A 19,994-nucleotide genomic window follows, 5' to 3' on the forward strand; every position below is an offset into this window, starting at 1 on the left:
ATTTAACTAGAGAAATCCAAATTAAAGCTACAATGAAGTATCACCTCAAAGCAGTCAGAATGGCCATCATTAAAAAGTCTCCAAATAATAAATGCTGGAGAGGGTGTGGAGAAAAGGGAACCTTTCTACATTGTTGGTGGGAATGTAAATTGGTGCAGCCACTATGGAGAACAGTAAAGAGGTTCCTTAAAAAAATAAAAATAGAGTTACCATATGATCCTGTAATCCAACTCCTGGGCTTATATCCAGAGAAAATTCTAACTGAAAAAGACACAAGCACCCCAAAGTTCATAGCAGCACAATTTACAACAGCCAAGACACGGAAGCAACCTAAATGTCCACTGACAGATGAATAAAGACACGACATATCATATACATACATATGAATCTTACTCAGCCATACGAAAGGAATGAAGTAATATCATTTGCAGCAACATAGATGAATTTAGAGATTATCATATTAAGTGAAGTAAGTCAGACAGCATAAGACAAATATCATATGACATCATTCAAATGTGTAATCTAAAAAAGTGATACAAACAAACTTATTTATGAAACAAATAGACTCCCATAGAAAACGAATGTATAATTACTCACAGGGAATAGTGGGGTGTGTGGGAGAGAGATAAATTAGGAGTTTGGGATTAATGTGTATACACTACTATATAAAAAATAGACAACAAGGACCTACATATAACACAGGGAATTATACTCAGTATCTTCTAATAACCTATAATGGAAAAGAATCTGAAGAAGGATACATATGTACATATATATATCTATATGGGCTTCCCACATATATGTATATATATATATCAATATACACACACACATACATAGCTGAATCACCATGCTATACAGTTGAAACTAAGGCAATGTTGTAAATTAACTATGCTTCATTTGTTTTTAAAGAACATTATTATTAAGCTGAAGTGATGCTGGAACTTCGGTATTTATTTCTAAATGTCTTTAGTTCCACACCGCCCCTCCCCACATCCTCACCCCATTTCTTTGCATGATGATGGGGTGCTTTCTAAACTCTGGCCGGAAATCAGGATCTATGAGAAATGACCATTGCATCTGAAAAAAAATACAAAACAGTGCTCTGAAATATTTGCACAAAATAGCACTAGGATTTGTTGTGTGTCATGCTAAGAAGCAAACTTAAACTCTACAGCCAACTTTAGGAGCAAGATCCCATTTTGCACAATTCAAGAGTAACACCTGTTTCATTTAACCCTTGTTCAATCTTTACGATCTTACTCAAAATCACAGGGAACTATTCTCTCATGTGATCTTTTTATGTCACATAAGAGTTTTAACAAGAAGTTTCTAATTCTTAAAACCACCTCAGTCACCTCAATGTCTATTAACTGATTAGAGCAAAATATTCAGATATGAAAATTGTTGGATTAATGTAGTGAAAAATTGTAGTTTCCCCCTTATTAATGTTATATGGTCCTTCTAGTAATTTTAAAGCAATTGATTAGTGTTAGCCTTAGACCAAAGGAAAATAAAATTTAAAAGAACTCAACTTGACCCTGAATATCGAAAGCAACCTTCAGAAAGAACCACCAAGCTGGAGGTACCACACTCCCTGATTTCAAACTATATTATAATGCTGTAGTAATCAAAATAGGATGGTACTGGGCATAAAGACAGACATATAGATCAGTGGGACAGAATACAGAGCCCAGAAATAAAGCCAGGCTCATATGGTCAATTAATCTATGACAAAGGAGCTAAGAATACACACTGGGGAAAGGACAGTTTCTTCAATAAATGATGTTGGGAAAACTGGACAGCCACATGCAGAAGAATGAAACTGGATCACTATATTACACCATATGCAAAAAATCAACTCAAAATGGATTAAAAAGTTAATGTAAGACCTGAAACAACAAAACTCTTAGAAGAAAATGTAGGTTTGGAAGTACCTTTTGACATTGGTGTGGGTGATGATATTTTGGATTTGACATCGAAAGCAAAGACTAAAATAAAAATAAGCAAGTGAGAATACATCAAGCTAAAAACCTACGCAGCAAAGGACACCATCAACAAAATGAAAAAGCAACCCTCCAAATGGGAGAAAGTATTTGCAAATCATATATTTGACAATGGGTTAATATCTATAATATATAAAGAATTCATACAAATCAACAGCAAAACAGCAAGCAAGCAATCCAATTAAAAGTGGGTAGAAGATCTGAATAGGTATTTTTTCAAAGAAGGCACACAGGTGGTACATGAAAAGGTGTTCAACATAACTAATCATCAGGGAAATGCAAGTCACAACCACAGTAAGGTGTCACCTCACACCTGTCAAACTGGCTATCATCAAAATGTCTATAGCAAATGTTGATGAAAATGTGGAGATAAGGGAGCCCTTGGTGCACTGTTGATAAGAATGTAAATTAGTGCAGCATCTATGGGAAACGGTACTTCAAAAAATGTAAAAAAACTACCATATGATTCAGCAGTTTCAGTTCTGGGTATTTATCTGAAGAAAATAAAAACATTAACTCAAAAAGACACCTGTATCTCCATGTTCATAGCGGCATTATTTACAATAGCCAAGATATGGAGACAATCTGTGTGTATCAGTGGATAAAGAAAATATGGCAGAGCGCACTTAACCATACAAAAAGGAAATCCTGCCATTTGTGACAACATGGATGAATCTTGAGGGTATCATGCTATGTGAAATAATTGAGACAAATACCATGTAATCTCACTTACATGTGGAACTTGAAAATAACCTGAGCTCAAAGATGTAGCGATCAGGTTGGTGGCTGCCTAAAGCAAAGCGGGGGTGGGTGGTAATGCAGTGGTGGTGACAGTTGGGAGGTGGTCAAAAGGTACAAACTTCTAGCTACAAAGTGAATATGTCATGAAGATGTAATTACAGCATGGTGACTATAGTTAATAATACTGTATTGCCTATTGAAAATTGCTGAGAGAGAAGATCTTAAAAGTTTTCAAGAGAAAAAAGTTTGTAACTATGTATGGTGATGGATGTTAACTAGACTTGGTGATCTCTTAGCAATATATACAAATATTGAATCATTACACTGTACACCCAAATGAATTAAATATGCCAACTATACTCAATTTAAAAAAATTAAAAGAACCCAGTTTGGATGTCAGAGGATAGCCCATTTTCTTGATTGAAAGTTCTGGTGGAAACCTGGAGGCAGTTTCAAACCAGCATTTGGTTGAGCCCAGCACCAGCTGACTAATGATCCGATCAGATACACAGATACAGCATGTATTTTGGTATCACTGGATATGCCTTGTAATGGCAACCTTCAAGTTCATGCATGTTTTATTCTCTCTGTTGTGTTTTCCAGAGGGATAATCTATTGGCTGATAGAGTAGCAAATCAAAAGTAACTCGACGCCATTGATTCGCTTAAGCTCGTGTGGGAACAATGGAAAGAGGCAGCCATTTACTCTGAAAGACTGGAACAGGTATGATATAGTTCCTTTTGTTGCTGCCTTTCTTTATCTCTTTGCACACCTATTTCCAGACCAGTTGAAAACAGCAAGTGGTTCCTGTTTGAAAACACAGGATCGGAGTTATACGAACAGGTACTGGGGATTATTTGTGACATTCCAAGTTGTCTCGTCTTCAGGATGCTGTTTATATAAGTACCAGTGCAGTCAAGAGGTATTATTTTTCAATAACAAATTGTAATCACATTAGGGAGAGGTAATACTTTAAAACATAGGCTTAGCATTTTGGATGTGTGTTTAGCTTTAAGATACAATGCTCTCTGAATGATCTTGCTCCAATAAATAGATTTCTATAGAGGGTTTACAGAGGTAATAAAAAGTGGTAAAACATGTTGATTTCCCCAATCACAGCCATCAAAAGTGTTTTTACTGTTTAATGATCTAATCTCCTCTGCTCATATATTACTTTCTCAGCAGTGAAGGGACCCTGCCAAGAAAGGAAGAGTCTGATTTCTTTTTCTATTTTCAAAATTCACATAATAGATAGAGGTGAAACTTCTTTTATTCTGAAGGAAACATTTCATGTCACCATGAAAATTTTAGCACAGCATTTGTAGGACTCCTCGAGTTAGTACCTTTAAAATATGTGCTTATTTTGAATTGGATGTTTGTCACCATTGGAGCACTGAGCCTTCTTTCAGTTGTATCTTTATCAAGAGACAGGTGAATGTGGTTTGGTAGTAACTGTTCAGTGGTCAGTGCTTTAAGAAATTATGATATTCATGGATTGTAATGCAGCTAGGTGACTCAGATGGTAAAGAATCTGGCTGCAATGCAGGAGACCCAGGTTCAGCCCCCTGGGTGGGAAGATCCCCTGGAGAAGGAAATGGCAACCCACTCCAGTATTCTTGCCTGGAGAATCCCATGGACAGAAGAGCCCGACGGACTACAGTCCGTGGGGCTGCGAAGAGTCAGACACAACTGAGTGACTAACACAAATGCAGCTAGAAAGTAATTTAAGTTCAGAAGATTAAGTATCATGTACCTATCACGATCAAAATTAAATTACTTAATAGCTTTACATAACAATTTTTTCTCCATTGGATAGTATAGATGAGAGACTATGAATAAATAATAAAGACTTGAATTTTACATAGGAATATGAGCATTCAAAAGGCTAAGAGAAAGAACTCATAAAAATTATATTTTATATAAGGCATTAAACAAGGGTATGGCTCCATTATTTAAGTTTAAGGAGAGTTTTCAGCAGATGTTTGAACTATTGCCCTGTAGTTAGTAGGTTCTTAGCATAATGTCTTTGTTTTCACAAATTGAAACAAGTAAGGGTTTCAATGTATTGCTGTATTGAATTTGACACTAAATGTTATCTACATTAATAATATATGAAGAGTCTGGTTTCTAGCTCACCAAAGCCACAGAAAAATAGCAGGTTGTTGCTTGACACACAAAAACGCAAACGTGCAGTCTTTGTGTTCCTTTATGTTTCTGTTTGTAGAATAAGCCAACTACTAACAACTCTGACCAACTGTTGACCAACTATCTTTTCTTAGATGCTGTCTAAAAGAAAATAGTTTGATCTTTTTGGGAATAGGGTGAAGAAGGTGAAACAGAAAAAAAACAAATTTCAAACTCTCTGTAACAACTCATTCTCAGTATTAATCAACCCACAACATAAAGCCATCAGCTACTGGATTTCTTTTTCAATTTCATTTATTTTTAAAATTTATTTATTTTAATTAGAGGCTAATTACTTTACAATATTGTAGTGGTTTTTGCCATACGCTGACATGAATCAGCCATGGGTATACATGTGTCCCCTATCCTGAACCCCTCCTTCCTCCCTCCCCATTCCATCCCTCAGGTACATTGGCCCTGAGCACCCTGCCTCATGGATTGAACCTGGATTGGTGATCTACTTCACATATGGTAATATACATGTTTCAAAGATACTCTCTCAAATCATCCTACCCTCTCCTTCTCCCAGAGTCCAAAAGTCTGTTCTCTTTTATATCTGTCTCTTTTGCTGTCTTGCATATAGCGTCATCATTCCATCTTTCTAAATTCCATATATATGCGTTAACATACTGTATTGGTGTTTTTCTTTCTGACTTACTTCACTCTGTATAATAGGCTCCAGTTTCATCCACCTCATTAGAACTGATTCAAATGTGTTCTTTTTAATAGCTGAGAAATATTCCATTGTGTATATGTACATCTAGGTTGCTTCCACATCCTAGCTATTGTAAACAGTGCTGTGATGAACATTGAGGTACATGTGTCTCTTTCAGTTCTGGTTTCCTCGGTGTGTCTGCCCAGCAGTGGGATTGCTGGGTCATATGGAAGTTCTATTTCCAGTTTTTTAAGGAATCTCCTCACTGTTCTCCATAGTGGCTGTACTAGTTTGCATTCCTACCAACAGTGTAAGAGGGTTCCCTTTTCTCCACACCCTCTCCAGCATTTATTCTTTGTAGCCTTTTGGATAGCAGCCATTCTGACCAGCATTAGATGATACCTCATTGTGGTTTTGATTTGCATTTCTCTGATAATGAGTGATGTTGAGCATCTTTTCATGTGTTTGTTAGCCATCTGTATGTCTTCTTTGGAGAAACGTCTGTTTAGTTCTTTGGCCCATTTTTTGATTGGTTTATTTTTCTGGTATTGAGCTGCATGAGCTGTTTGTATATTTTTGAGATTAATTCCTTGTCAGTTGCTTTGTTTGCTATTATTTTCTCCCATGCTGAAGGCTGTCTTTCCAGCTTGCTTATAGTTTCCTTCATTGTGTGAAAGCTTTTAAGTTTAATTAGGTCCCATTTGTTTATTTTTGCTTTTATTTCCATTACTCTGGGAGGTGGGTCATAGAGGATCCTGCTGTGATATATGTCAGAGAGTGTTTTGCCTGTTTTCCTCTAGGAAAACAACACAGATTACAGTGTGATTAGATTTCTCAACAAAGAGCTGATCTGGAAAAAAACCATAAATGAAAGCAATAGCCAGCTACCATGTCTTCTTGGGGGTGAGTTTCTATGTATGGAACCATTCGAGAGATGGAATCTGCCTTTTTTCCACTGGGGAGAGGAGTGCACAAAGGGATGGCCGTGGGGCAAGGAAGGATGAATCCCAGATTGTTTCCAGGACTATTTCAGCCCCCAAATAATCCCCTATCTTGTTCCACACCTGGAATAATTTTAGGGGGCAACCTCGGGAGAAAATAAGGCCCAGTCAAAATCGAGAAATTTTGCATATTTGTGCTTTGTTGAAACTGATTTTAAGACAGTCTGTTGATTTATGAGCCATGGCATCTCTCTTATTTCATGAGATAGACGATGAAGAGTGAACAGATTTTATTCCCTCAGTTGAAACTCTTTCTTTTGAATGCTGAATATAGAGTACATAAAGCAAAGGTATTTCTTTTATCTCTTCTTAGCTCTCTTGAATAGCTCTCTATAAATTTCCTTTATGAAAATGTCTTAACCCAGATTTACCACTGCTTCTTTTATCCGTAGTAGTAATGTCTACATAACTGAATCTGTTTGGTTTGAATATCTTTGTGTGTGTGTGTGTGTGTGTGTGTGTATTCTGTTTGTAGAATAAGCCAACTACTAACAACTCTGACCAACTATTGACCAGCTATCTTTTCTTAAGGAAAGGAAATAGCTTGATTTTTAAATTGAGGTACATGACACTAAGCAATGTTGGTTGATCAGAATCTAGTGAAAATTTCAAAAGAAAACAATGTATATAAATTTGTGTATAGGGAGGAATTTCGCTGGCTCAATCCAAGGAAGAATTAATTGACAAACTGTGGGAGACAAGGAGTTGCAAGTGTACCCGAATCCCATCTAGGTTCTATCTCCGTCTCTTGCCCCTGCTTGTCCTCTGCAGGTCTGTTTCAATCTCTCTCCTTTCAGGCCAGCCAACAATACCCAAAATTTACATTTGACAGGTTTTTACCATGAGAGATTGTTCTACATCCAAAAAAATAAAGAAACTTAGGGAAGGACTCTGGCTTGGCTTGGGTAAGGTACCTACTCCTGGTCTAGTTGGCTACAATGATCTCTGGTCAGAAGGCCCCAAAAGGCATTTGTTAAGTTGGCTTGTCCTGTGTGGTGTGCTTAGCTACTCAGTCATGTCCAACTCTGTGACCCCATGGACTGTAGCCCACCAGGCTCCTCTGTCCATGGGGATTCTCCAGGCAAGAATACTGGAGTGGGTTGCTATTTCCTCCTCCCAGGGGATCTTCCTGACACAGAGATCAAACTTGCATCTCTTGCATTAGATGACCATCTAAGGTCATCCAAGTTGGCTTAGATGACCTATAACTCCATATTCTACGGTCTTAGGATTTGAATCATATTCTTAGTGACTTGGGAATCTTGCTACCCAGTGAGATCTTACAATCTCAGAGACAAGTATAATTACTGTGGTTTATTCCTTGCCGACCAAGTCACACAGAAATCTCTACTTTCCAAATCTCATTCACTCATGGCAAGTGGTGTGACCTGTCTGTCTGCCAGTTGTCTCCATTTCTGGGAGCAGTTAGGTGAAGTGTAGGGCAGAGTATCAGTGTCCTGAGTTAATATGTGAGATGGCAGCAGGAGAGAGGGGACAGGAAAGGAAGTAGGGAGTGTGTCAGGCAATTTTTCCTTCAGTTGTGAATACCCAGCTGGGCTGTGGTTCCAAGAGAGGGCTGAGCTGCAGACCTGGAACACAGGGGTGATTGACCCAGCCCCAAGTCCTGAATTATTTATCTGCTAGGGAAACTGTGATGGAAGGTGAGAAAGGTAAGATGGAGCAGTAACTAGAATATGTGCTATGATTTACTGTGTGGCTGCCAGTCAGTTTGAATATCTGCTAGATTTTGTTTGTGTGGGTGTGCTCAGTCATGTCTGATTCTTTGAGAACCCTTGGACTGCACCCTGCCAGGCTCCTCTGTCCATGGAATTCTCTAGGCAAGAATACTAGAGTGGGTTGCCATTTCCTCCTCCAAGGAATCTTCCTTACACAGGGATCAAACTTGCCTCTCCTGCATTGGTAGGTGGATTCTTTACCACCCCTGCCACCTGGGAAACCCAGATTTTGTTTAGTGGCAGGCAAAATTAGAATTCCTCCTCTTGTCCTTGTGTGTACCAGACACTAGGAACTAGGCCCTCTCTGGCCTCTGGAAGCTCAACTTGCATGGACAGCTAACTGAAAGGAGACAACATAGTCATGCCAGCAGATGAGGTTTTATCCTTGGGCTGTTGTCCTTGTTAAGTCAGTTTTTTCCTCAGTGCCTTGGGGTCTACAGGATTTTTGACTGAGGTCTGACTTTCTTCAGCACCAGCTTCCTTTTCTCCTCTCAAGGAGCTAGATGCTCACAGAAACATTCGGAAGTTCTTCACACAGTTCTTAAGTGAATCACGTAGGACCACAAGTGCTCGCTGTGCCATGCTGGAATCTCAAGGGCCTCTAAGACCACTGGAACCTACCAGGCAACATCCAGAAGGCTCTGTTCTTATCTATGTTGGTTCAGTCTGGTCTGGTGGGAGCAGAGCTTGAAGGTTGGCTTCAACCAAGCCCACCCGTCCCTGGGATATGCCTGTTTGGGTCTGCAGCTTCACTGTTGTCACCAGGGGCTCCTTGTGTAGAACATGAGAGTCTCCCCAGCCCTGACACCATCTCCTGAGCCCTGGAACATTCTTTCATCCACATTTATTCACTCTTACAGCACTTGATGCACAAAGCCCAAAGCTGGAAGACAGATGATAATTTTTAAGGAACTTCTGGTCAGGGGAGCTTGAAATCTAAGTAGTTTTGTTTTTTATCTTGTTTTGTTTTTGTGATAAAATATAACAAAGTTTACTATTTTGTTTTAAAGTGCACAATTCAATGACATGAAGTAAAATCATTGTGATGTTTAACCATCACCATCGCCTGTTCTAGGTACTCATATAAGAGGAATCATATATAATATTTGTCCTTTTGTGACTGGCTTATTTCACTTAATGTTTTCAAGGTTCACTTTATTGTAGCACATGTCAGAATTCCTTTTTATAACTGAATAATATTGCATTGTATGTATATACCACATTTTCATTTATCTGACTTTTATGAATAATGCTGCTATGAACATCGGTATCTTTTAAATATATTAACTCATTTAATTCTTACGACAGCTCTATGAATTTAAGTACTTTTTTGGTCTCCAGTTTATAGATAGGGATAGTCATGTAGCTGGTCATGGCAAGGCCTATATTCAGACCTATAGTCAGAATGCCATGCACACTCTGAATTATACACTGTGCCTCCTTTAATAGAAATAGTTCTTTTAAAGTCAATATGTCCTCGGTACATCATCTGCATTATTTCTAAATCCTTAAGATGCCCTTATGATGTGGGCTTTATTATCCTTGCATTCCGAGTGAAGATATTAGGTTTGGCAAGACTACATGATGGATGCAGGAAAGCCCCAGTGTGTTTGCCTCCCCGTGCTTCCCCCACAGCCAGGAAACAGCAAAAGGCAGCTCCATGGGACACAGGGCAGCACAAGCCCTTCTGTACAGAGCACAGGGAGAGGAGTCTCTTGCATACAGAACTCTTGAGCCCTGTTGGGGACTCGGTACCCCATCGTTGCAGAGATGGTCTAACCAGGCTCTCAGATGAGACTAGGAATGTGGTGTTTTGTTTTGTTTTTGATACTTACAAAATGTTGGGTTTTCGTTTTTTGTTTGTCTTTAAGAACTCATACTCTAACAATGGCTATGCCAATAGAGTCAAAGTAAAATCGATGATTATTTCCGTTGTTGGCTACATCTGGAAAAGATATTTTAAAAAGGACAAATTCTAACCAAAGAAATCCTGACGGAAAAAAGTCTATGTATGCCTGACCTGAGAGGATCAGTTTTTAACAACTGTAAGTTAGCTGGCTATTTAGATAACATCTTGCTTCTATTTAGCCATGTGGACAAAGCCATATTCCATTTGCATGACTGCGTGTAGCCCTTAGGACCCTGACCTGAAGCTCTAGTGCTGGCTTTCCTAATCCTTTTCTCCCCTCCTTTTGCAGCTGACACAAAGATGTACTTCAGATCAACATTTTACAAACACTCAGAAACAAACTCTCCTCCCTTTAGAGATCTGGCATGCATAACCTTCACAGCCATCTCCCTCTTTGGTTTTGCAGTTTGAGAAAATGGCATGTAACATACCTAACCAACGACAGCGGACAATGTCAACATCTGGAAAAGCTCTGTATGAAATTCTTGGTCTGCATAAGGGAGCATCAAATGAAGAAATTAAAAAGACCTACAGGTACAGAGGAAGTTCAATGATGGCATTTCTTGTACTACTAGTGATAGCTATGTGGTGACTGGTGAGTTTCAGAGACATAAGCTTCCTGCTGAGGCCTGGTAATCAGAGCTTTGGAACTCATGTTCCATTCCCTATTCCACAGCTGAGCAGTTGGGAACAGAGAAGCATGATGCTGATTTTATGAAAGAACTCTCCTGTGATGCTGGAGAGGCAGTCTTGTGTTCTAATGTTGTGTGAGAGAGAGAGAGACAGATAGACAGACACTGCGAATGACCAGGAATTGTGCTTAACTGGCATGATAGCACCACCAAACATGGCAGAGGGTTTTAAATAAATAAAGGGGGGGTTTCCTGCAATTGCTGTATTGTGCTATGCTTTTCAAGTCTTCCATTTTGATCTTTCATATCTGATCTAGTTCCAACTTAGCTGTTTTTGGGAAAAACTGAAATAACTTTCTTAAAAGCATCAAGGAATTTAAAAAAGGATTAAGTATAATTATTTTGCAAAATTTGGGAATTACTAAAAATGAAGATAATAACATTTATCCATAATTTTTCCTCTACTGACAATCACTGAAATTTTTCTTCCAGTCTTTTAAAATAAATCTAGATAATACAACCCCTACATTGTCCCCCCTTTCAGCCTCTGGTAACCACCAGTTTGTTCTCTATATCTGTGAGTCTGCTTCTTTTGTGTTATATTCACTAGTTAATTGTATTTTTTCATTCTTAAATTTTTTTCCAGATTTGTGCCTTTTATATTTTAGGAAAACAATATCTTTCTCTGTTTTATTTGATTTTTTATTTTTATACAATTTTTAAAGGTTACTTTCCATTTACACTTGCTACATATTGGTGATATTCCCTGTTTTGTAGAATATCCTTAAGCCTAACATACATTCAGTAGTTTGTAACTCCCACTCTCCCACCCCTCTACTGGGTGCAAGTATCTTTTTGAATCAGAGATTTTGATTTTTTTCAGATACATACCCAGGAGTGAAATTACAGGGTCATATGGCAGCTCTATTTTTAGTTTTCTAAGAAATCTCCATACTGTTTTTCACAGTGGCTATACCAATTTATATTCCCACCAACTAATTAGCTTTCTTTTTAAAGAGGATCTATCGTGAATATAGGTGCTATTTAATATTGTGATTTTTAATGCCTGTAGCCTAGGCTATTCTGTAACTTAATTAATTTAATGTAAGCCATTAAAAAATATTTTAACTGACTTATTTGGCTGCAGTGGGTCTCAGTTGTGGCATGTGGGATCTAGTTCCCTGACCAGGGATTGAACTGGGCTGCCTGCACTGGGAGCACAGACAGCCACTGGACCACCGGAGAAGCCCCATGAGCTATTTTTCAACATGTAAATTCTTTTAATTTACCCTATACTTAATATCCTTGTACATAAATGGTAATGCATATTTCCAATTATTTCCTAACTTACTGAAAAATAAAACTGTGCCTTTAGAATAAAAATGAATCAAAAGACAAACGAAAGTTTCAGATTTTAATCAGCTACCTCTTGATTTGGGCTTGAATTAGGAAAACTTTTTTCTTTTTGCTGTATGGAAGTTTAAAATCTTTAAGTAGGCAAATTTGTTAGTCATTTTCTTTATGGCTTTGCTTAATCTGTTGTGGTTAAAAAGCCTCTCTTGATTATAATATTATAAAAATATTTAACCATTATCTTCTTATAGTACATTTATAATTTTGCTTTTATAGTCAATGTTTGATCCATTTGGAGTCTATTTTGACATGAGAAATGAAGGTAGGATTCCAAATTATTTTTTCCTAAATCACTAGCCCACCAAAATTTATTGAATTCTCCATTTTTATCTACTGATGGAAAATTCTTTGGCTTTGGATTAGAACCTTCACCATGTGGTAAGCTGTGGGACCTGAAATGCCTTCAAGAAGCACATGTTGAAAAATAAATGACAGTTGTGAAAACTGCATTTGGACCCAAATAGTTCTGTGAAATGGTATATTTCAATCAAAGTCAATATCAAACTTCTAGTTTACTTAACTTAATGTGCTAGAAAAGTCTTTGCTGTTTCATTGCTCCCTAGAGTTTTGTGGCTAGAAGCTGTTTGGCTTCCTGTGCGTAGATGTCCTTGGTGAAAGGTCATTAAACTTGACCTTTAAGGCCCTGGGCTGAGACATTGTGCAGGGGGTGAGACTAGGAATCAAAGTAAATGCACAATATGTATAATACCTAAAAAGATGCTTCCCAAAATGGGAAAAAAAGTGATGTCTAACTATAAGTTCTAGAGCCCACTTTACAAATGTGACTTTTAATTGCCTTTATTTTGTAAACTGAAATTTCAGGTCATATCCTAATTAAGGCACTAATTATGCTGAGTAGTTTGCAAGTTTAATCATTACAACCTAAAGTCTCTTCATGTAATCAGTGTCTTCCTATTAATTTTGTTTTAATGTCATACAAATATTATTTTTTCAGCTGATTAGGATACTAGTATGCTGCCAAAAGTCTCTCCTTCTAACTAAATTACACATTTGTATTCTGCTAGTTATTCAAAATGTATGAGCAGGCTGAAAAATCCACTGAGAATATTATTCTTATATTCAGGGATCTGGATCAAAGCAGTGACAATACAGTGAAATTAAAAGTCAGTGAAGTTTAATAAAATTACCAACTGTTGAATCTATACACCGCTTGACCTCTGTTGTAATCCTTGGTTGTGCTCTTGAATAAGGTTGAGCTAGAAATTTTATTTTGTTTTTGAATACATAATATATTCACCTGATTAACATGAGATCACATAAAATGAAAGTGTTAGTTGCTCAGTCGTGTCAGACTCTTTGTGACTCCATGAACTGTAGCCCATCAGGCTCCTCTGTCCGTAGAATTCTCTAGGCAAGAATACAGCAGTGGGTTGCCATGCCCTTCTCCAGAGGATCTGCCTGACCCAGGCATCAAACCTAGGTCCCCTACATTGCAGGCAGATGCTTTACTGTCTGAGCCATCAGGGAAGAACTATGCAAGAAATAAGTCTCCTTCCTACCTCATATCCCACAGGTTCCCTCCCCGGGAAAACAATTCCTTGTATACCCTTCTACAGAGAGATCTTATGCCTATATAAGCATATACAGAGACCTTCTGGTCTAGGCAAGATGGTATAGGCTTGTCTCCCCCATTTCCTCGTGCTAAACATGACAAAAAGCTTTGGAAATAACTCAAAAGACAAAAAAAGATAGCCTTCGAAAGGAAGAAGGAAGAAGAAAAGGGGAATTAGTTAGGGACCACAGGAGCAAAGGAACAGCACTGTGACAAGCCCTCTGATGACTTCACATCTAAGAAAAGGTAAGCCAGGCCTGGCCTTTCCTGGCACCTGCCGTAGCAATGGAAGGCAGCCAGGTGGTCCTACACTTCCTCCAAACTGAACGGGAGCCCTGCCAACAGCTCTAGGCAATCCCCACAGAAACGGGGACCCACTGAACGTCTCCCTAACAACAGCCAGACAGAGGACTTTCCCCAGCCTGAGACTTCCCTCTCTCACCAGAGACCCCACTTTACAGGGGAAATTAAACCAAGGGATTCTGCCACAAGAAACACCCAACCCAGGAGGTGTTTTTGTCCCTGCCCCTGGAGATTCTCTTTCGCCACCTAAAGGCACCAAGGCACCCAGACTGGGGAGGCTCCTTTCCCTTCTTCATCTAGAACCAACAAGCACCAGTAGGGGCCCCAGAGGCAGGAGACAAACCAAGTTGACCAAAACAACACCATAGGGTCTGAAGATTAGATTGTCATTGGAACCACTGACCACAAAAGTAGGCTAGGACCTGCAAGCTAAGCTCTAACAAAGTGACTGACTGTTAAAGTAAAACATTTAAATAGGACCCAGAGGAGCTTCCCAGGTGGTCCCGCGGTTAAGAATCTGCCTTGCAGTGCAGGGGACTCCGGTTTGACCCCTGGGGTGGGAAGATCCCACATGCCACAGGGCACGTAAGCCCATGCACCACAACTACTGAGCCCATGCTCTAGAGACCACGAGCCACAACTGCTGAGTCAATGCATGGCAACTACAGTAGAGCTGGCGCTCCACAACGAGAGAAGCCACAGCAACGAGAAGCCGGCACACGGCAACTAGGGAGCAGCACCCGCTCACCGCAACTAGAGAAAAAGCCCGGACAGCAACAAAGACCCAGCAAAGTCAAAATAATAAATAAATAAATAATTTTTAAAATAGTGTTTTATTAAAAAAAAATAGAAACCAGGGTCTCATAATAGCCAAAGTGTCTAGATTAAAATCACTCATTGTATACAAGGAAAAAAGGAAATCCCAATTTGCATGAGAAAAGATAATCACCTTACTCCCACACAGAGATGAACCAGTTATTGGAATTATCTAGGTATCCCAGAGTAACCATCAAAAAAGATTCAATAAGCAATTGCAAATTCTCTTGAACCAAGCGAGAAAAAAAGAAATTTCAGCAAAGAAATAGAAGTAATAAAAAGAACCAAATGGAAATTAAAGAACTGAAAAATTATAGAAATAATACAACTAACTGGATGAGCTTAGTAGTAGAGTGGGATAACAGAGAACAGAATCAGTGGAGGGCGGATCCATGGAATATATGCAAGCTGAACAGCAGAAAGAAAATAAACTGAAAACAAACAGTCACAGGAAACTGTGAGGCCATTAACCAAAGAGCCAACTTTTATAGCACCGGTGTCCTAGAAGGGGAGGAGAAAGAGTGGCACGGAATGAGTATTCAAAGAAATAATGACTGAAAATTCCCCAAATTTGGCAAAATATACAAACCTATAAATCAAGAGGTTAAGTGCATCTCAAATAGAATACATCTAAACAAATTCATGCCAATATACATCATAATTAAACCTGTGAAAACTAAAGGCAAAGAAAATATCTTAAAAGCAGACAGAGAAACGACATAATACCTATATGGGAACAGTAATTCAAATGATAGCATATTTCTCATCTGAAATCATAGTGACCAGAAAGAAGAGATATGATAGCTTTCAAATGCTTAAAGAACTGTGAATTCTATGTCTGGGGAAACTATCAGTCAGTCAGTCCAGTCGCTCATCATGTCCAACTCTTTGTGACCCCATGGACTGCAGTTTACAAGGCTTCCCTGTCCCTGTCCATCAACAACTCCTGGAGTTTACTCAAACTCATGTCCATTGAGTCGGTGATGCCATCCAACCATCTCATCCTCTGTCATCCCCTTCTCCTCCTGCCTTCAATTTTTCCCAGCATCAGGGTCTTTTCAAATGAGTCAGATCTTCAAATCAGGTAGCCAAAGCACTGGAGTTTCAGCTTCAGCATCAGTCCTTCCAGTGAATATTTAGGACTGATTTCCTTTAGGATGGGCTGGTTGGATCTCCTTGCCATCCAAGGGACTCTCAAGAGTCTTCTCCAACACCACAGTTCAAAAGCATCAATTCTTCAGTGCTCAGCTTTCTTTATAGTCCAACTCTCACATCCATACATGACTACTGGAAAAACCATAGTCTTGACTATATGGACCTTTGTTGGCAAAGTAATGTCTCTGCTTTTTAATATGCTGTCAAGGTTAGTCATAGATTTTCTTCCAGGGAGCAAGCATCTTTTAATTTCATGGTTGCAGTCATCACCATCTGCAGTGATTTTGGAGCCCAAGAAAATAAAGTCTCAAACTGTTTCCACTGTTTCCCCATTGATTTGCCATGAAGTGATGGGACCAGATGCCATGATCTTAGTTTTCTGAATGTTGACTTTTAAGCCAACTTTTTCACTCTCCTCTTTCACTTTCATCAAGAGGCTCTTTAGTTCTTCTTTGCTTTCTGCCATCAGGGTAGTGTCATCTGCACATCTGAGGTTATTGATATTTTTCCTGGGAACTTTGATTCCAGCTTGTACTTCATCCAGCCCAGCGTTTCTCATGTTGTACTTTGCATATAAGTTAAATAAGCAGGGTGACAATATACAGCCTTGACGTACTCCTTTCCCTATTTGGACCCAGTCTGTTGTTCCATGTTCAGATCTAATTGTTGCTTCCTGACCTGCATACAGATTTCTCAAGAGGCAGGTCAGGTGGTCTGGTTATCCCATCTCTTGAATAATTTTCCACAGTTTGTTTGGCATAATCAATAAAGCAGAAGTAGATGTTCTTTTTGCAACCCTCTTGCTTTTTCTAGATCCAACGGATGTTGGCAATTTGATTTCTGGTTCCTCTGCCTTTTCTAAATCCAGCTTGAACATCTGGAATTTCATAGTTCACGTACTGTTGAAGCCTGGCTTGGAGAATTTTGAGCATTATTTTACTAGTGTATGAGATGAATGCAACTGTGTGGTAGTTTGAGCATTCTTTGGCATTGCCTTTATTTGGGATTGGAATGAAAGCTGACCTTTTCCATTCCTGTGGCTACTGCTGAGTTTTCCCAATTTGCTGGCATTATTGAGTGCAGCACTTTCACAGCATCATCTTTTATTTGAAATAGCTCAACTGGAATTCCATCACCTCCCCTGGCTTTGTTTGTAGTGATGCTTCCTAAGGCCCACTTGACTTCACATTCCAGGATGTCTGGCTCTAGGTGAGTTATCATACCATTGTGATTATCTGGGTCATGAAAATCTTTTTTGGATCGTTCTGTGTATTCTTGCCACCTCTTCTTGAGATCTTCTGCTTCTGTTAGGTCCATATCATTTCTGTCCTTTATTGTGCCCATTTTTGCATGAAATGTTCCCTTGGTATCTCTAATTTGCTTGAAGAGATCTCTAGTCTTTCCCATTATATACTTCCGGAATTAAGGGGAAAGAAAGACATTCTCAGATTAAGGAAAACTAAAACAATTAATCACTAGCAGATCTACTCAAAGAATGGCTAAAAGGTGTTCTTCAAAAGAAATAAAATGATGAAAGAAGGAATCTTGGATCTGAAAGGAGGAAAGAACACGAAAGACACAGAAATATTGTTGTTGTTCAGTCTCTAAATCCGACTGTTTGCAACCATAGGGACTACAGAAATATGGGTAAATACAATTGACTATCCTTCTCATAAGTTTTTAAAATTATATATGATGATTGGTATAAAAATTGTGTATGCTTAGTCATTCAGTTGTGTCCAACTCTTTGCGACCCCATGGACTGTAGTTTGCCAGGCCCCTCTCTCCATGTGATTCTCCAGGCAAGAATACTGGAGTGGGTTGCCATGCCCTCCTACAGGAGATCTTCCCAACCCAGGGATTGAACCCAGGTCTCCTGCATTGTAGCCAGATTCTTTACCATCTGAGCTACCTGAGAAACCCAAGAAAATTTTATAGCACCATCTGATATTCAAGGCAATTACATTCAAAGTGGAGAGGATAATGGGATCTAAATGGGAGTAAAGCTTCTGCACATCACTCAAACTGGTATAACACTGTTATCAGTAGACTGTGATAAATATAATATATACCCAACCACTAAAAAGAGTAGACAAATTAATAGACTCCAAAAAATACTACAAGTAAATCAAGATTGAATCCTTAAAAATGTTCAAATAACCCCCAGGAAGACAAGAAAAGGGAAATGGGGAAATAAGAAACAGAGGAAACAAGCAGAAATCAAATAGTAAAATGACAGACTTACGTATTAGTAATTATATTAAATGTAAATGGTCTAAGAATGTTAAATTTCCCTTTCTTGTCATACAAATGGTGATGTACTATCAGTCCTATCTTGTGCGTTGCATTCTTTTTAAATATATCTTGGAGATCATTCTACGAAATGATCAGTTCATAAGGAAGTTTCACTATTTTCACAGTGCTGTATAGCCATACAGTGAATGAATCCTTTCTCTGTCAATGGATATTTAGGTTGTTTTCCCTCAGGGCTTCCTTTTTAAACCAACTTAGAGCTGCTCAGAGAAGGAAACAGAATGTTTTCCATAGTCCCATAAAGGTAGACACAGGTGGGAAGAGGAGAACTATTTTGGTTCTTATCCACTTCTCAGCTTTCATAAGTCCCAATTCTCAATTCCTGAGCAAGTAGCTAATGGACTCAGCTAAATCAGCTGCTCACTCATGAATGCCTGGCTCAGGCTAGAGATCTGGAATCACAAATCCCCACTACCACTTATCAAGGACTGTGAGATCCAACTCGATGGGAAGGAGAAGTGGTAATGTTCTCAAAGAGGGGGTACAGAGTTGGATGGGAAATTATCAATATCTTTAGCTTTTTATTTTTAAGAGAGTATCATAGACAGAAGCCTCACATATCTCTCTCAGTCCCTTTCTGGGTCTATTTAGAAATCTTTATCCTAGAACTTTTCTGTGAATAAACCATCTCTTTCCCCCATATCATTGTTTTTCCTGTATTATGAGTACAATCATGGTTCGTTAGTCAACGGATAATTTGGAGCCCCCAGCTCTCTCAAAGGACATCAAAGAGTATGACAAAAGGAAGGCTTCTACTGTGTCAATTGCCTCACTGAGATTTTGTGAAGAGATCATTTTTTCAAAGTGCATGAAGCCTTTGTGGAAAAGCACAATGGAAGTACCAGGTACTATTATGAATGGACAGATACTCTCATTATCCTTAAAAGTCTGAAATTATACTGCTATTTGGTGCTACTGTTCAAAAACCATTTATCTAGCATAAGGTGAGTTTCTGTACCATGTCAAAAGTGCCACATCACGGAATGAGATTATGCTATGAGTCTTTTTTTTTTTTCAAACTTTGAACTTTTTATTTTATATTGGGGGTATAGCCAATTAACAATGTTGTGATAGTTTCAGGTTTGTGCCATGAGTCTTATCCAGGGCCTTCCTTATGAAATAAACCTGCTTTTAGTATCATGGAGTGTAATAACTCCTAAGAGTCTGAAGTCTGAAAAAGTGAAAAAAAGTGTTAGTCACTCAGTCGTGTTAGACTCTTTGCAACCCTATGGACTGTAGCTCCTCTGTCCATGGGATTCTCCAGGTAAGAATACTGGAATGGGTTGCCATTTCCTTCTCTAGGGGAACTTCCCAACCCAGGGATCAAACTCAGATAATTGCAGGCAGATTCTTTACCATCTCAGCCACCATAATTCCCAGGAGTTTGAAGTCTAAGCCTTACTTAATCCAATTTTCCCATAGCTGGGTCATGTCACTTGATCCCAACAGGGTTTCATAAGATAAAGAAAGATTTTCCCCCATTCTCCCACAGCCTAAAAGTCTTTACTCCCCCTTTTGCAAGCTGTCTGAAGAAGACTTACTTGAGTTAATCTTTTA

General features: G+C 38.8%; 1 protein-coding gene across 1 annotated transcript in view; it reads left to right on the forward strand.

The window, feature by feature from the left end:
- DNAJC5B (DnaJ heat shock protein family (Hsp40) member C5 beta) overlaps nucleotides 1-19,994 on the forward strand; it is an 81,119-nt gene that overhangs the window by 10,655 nt on the left and 50,470 nt on the right. Inside the window, exons 2-3 of the mRNA XM_069600126.1 lie at nucleotides 3,351-3,470; nucleotides 10,639-10,766. Coding sequence (XP_069456227.1) covers nucleotides 10,648-10,766 — 119 coding nt within the window. The 5' untranslated portion in view covers nucleotides 3,351-3,470; nucleotides 10,639-10,647. The remainder of the gene's footprint in view (nucleotides 1-3,350; nucleotides 3,471-10,638; nucleotides 10,767-19,994) is intronic.

The sequence above is a fragment of the Ovis canadensis genome, chromosome 9 (genome assembly GCF_042477335.2).
Source record: "Ovis canadensis isolate MfBH-ARS-UI-01 breed Bighorn chromosome 9, ARS-UI_OviCan_v2, whole genome shotgun sequence".
Taxonomy (NCBI): Eukaryota; Metazoa; Chordata; class Mammalia; order Artiodactyla; family Bovidae; genus Ovis; species Ovis canadensis.